Source organism: Gavialis gangeticus, unplaced genomic scaffold (genome assembly GCF_001723915.1).
Source record: "Gavialis gangeticus isolate Ggan-Ray unplaced genomic scaffold, GavGan_comp1, whole genome shotgun sequence".
Taxonomy (NCBI): Eukaryota; Metazoa; Chordata; order Crocodylia; family Gavialidae; genus Gavialis; species Gavialis gangeticus.
The window spans coordinates 6,810,056-6,811,469 of record NW_017729019.1 but is presented as its reverse complement, the minus strand read 5'-3'; the positions used below and the strand labels follow the sequence as shown (position 1 = coordinate 6,811,469).

Below are 1,414 nucleotides of genomic sequence, written 5' to 3'. Positions count from 1 at the left end.
CTGGCGCGGCCCGCGCTCGCCCTGGGCCTCGTGTCCTACGCGGTGGGGCCCGCGCGGGACTGGAGCTACCTGCCGCAGCCCCTGCGAGCCGAGCTGCCGCTGGGCCCCCGCCTCCGCGACGAGCTGCCCGAGATCCAGCACCTCTGCAGCAAGCACTTCGAGTTCCTGCAGCAGCAGCAGAGACTCCCGGAGCCCGACCATGGCTACCACAGCCTGGAGGAGGAGCTGAGCCGGGGTAACTGCCCAGAGGAGCCGGGGGACAAAGGGCCCGAGGCCTCCCACAGCACGGGGGGCACGGCTGGGGAGAGTCCCCCATTGCAGACAGGGGGCGAAACTGTCAAGGAGGAGGATGAGCCCGTTTCGGCTAGGCCTGCATGCACCAACAAGCTGATCGACTACATCCTCGGGGGCACTGGTAGCGAGGACGAGGGCACGGAGGAGGAGGAGGATTGGGACGAGGACGACGGGTTCGATAGCGAGGGGCTGCTTTCAGATTCAGATGTGGGCGGGGAGGGCTCGCCCCTCTGGGACTCATTTTACAGCCTCGACCCCTACAACCCACAGAACTTCACGGCCACCATCCAGACGGCCGTTAATGGGTCCGGGGGAGACTCATCTGGTGAGTCAGAGGGTGAGGAGGAGGACGCTTCCTGGGCTGGAAGCTGTTCGGACTCTCCCGGTCTTACTTCTGGAGAGGAGGATGAATGGGAGTGCGGCAGTGTGGATGAGGCCGAGAACCTGAAACTCTGGAATGCCTTTTGTAATTCGGACGATCCCTATAACCCTTTCAATTTCAAGGCAGCCTTTCAAACGACAGCAAAGAAAGGGAAGCGGGACCTCATAGGGGTAGTGGGCCTGGGTTTGCTCAGCTCCGAGAGCAATAGCTTGCTGACCTGCCAGGTGCAGCTGGTGGAGAAGCAGAGCAGTGTGGTTACGGACTTGGGGCAGCATGGCAGTCTGCCTGGGAAGAGACATACCCGTACCAAGAAAAAAAAGGTATACTCAGTTTTTGGTCCATGTACTTCTATGTTAAATGCGGTGGTAGTGAGAACCCAATCTGGATCAAGGCTCCAGCATCGGAAGATACCGTGGGAAATTGTGTTCCCTTTTTACGGGATTTCATCCTCGGCGTAAACCCACAACTAGTTTAGGGTCGAATTAACTTGAAATCTGAATGTATATTTAGTTTCGGGTATAATCATAATGGCATGACATGAGTAACAGCTCCTTATGTTCGTATTTTCAATTCTAGATTTCTGATTTTAGATCATGGTTCTTTCCCTCCCTGTGTGCTGTGACTCACCTGAAGAGTTCCCTGTATGTGGAAGCTGATAAAGAGTCCATGACGTATTCTCTTGATTTTCCCCACTCCTCCCCTCCCATTTTGGAATAATCTTTGCTATGCTTCCCCCCC

General features: G+C 56.3%; 1 protein-coding gene across 1 annotated transcript in view; it reads left to right on the top strand.

Annotated features, from left to right (window-relative positions):
* The window catches only part of PPP1R15B (protein phosphatase 1 regulatory subunit 15B), a gene marked incomplete at its 5' end in the record, with an annotated part of 8,502 nt that continues 7,088 nt past the window's right edge, over nucleotides 1-1,414 (top strand). Inside the window, one exon of the mRNA XM_019513738.1 lies at nucleotides 1-996. Within this exon, the coding sequence (XP_019369283.1) occupies nucleotides 1-996 (996 nt within the window). The remainder of the gene's footprint in view (nucleotides 997-1,414) is intronic.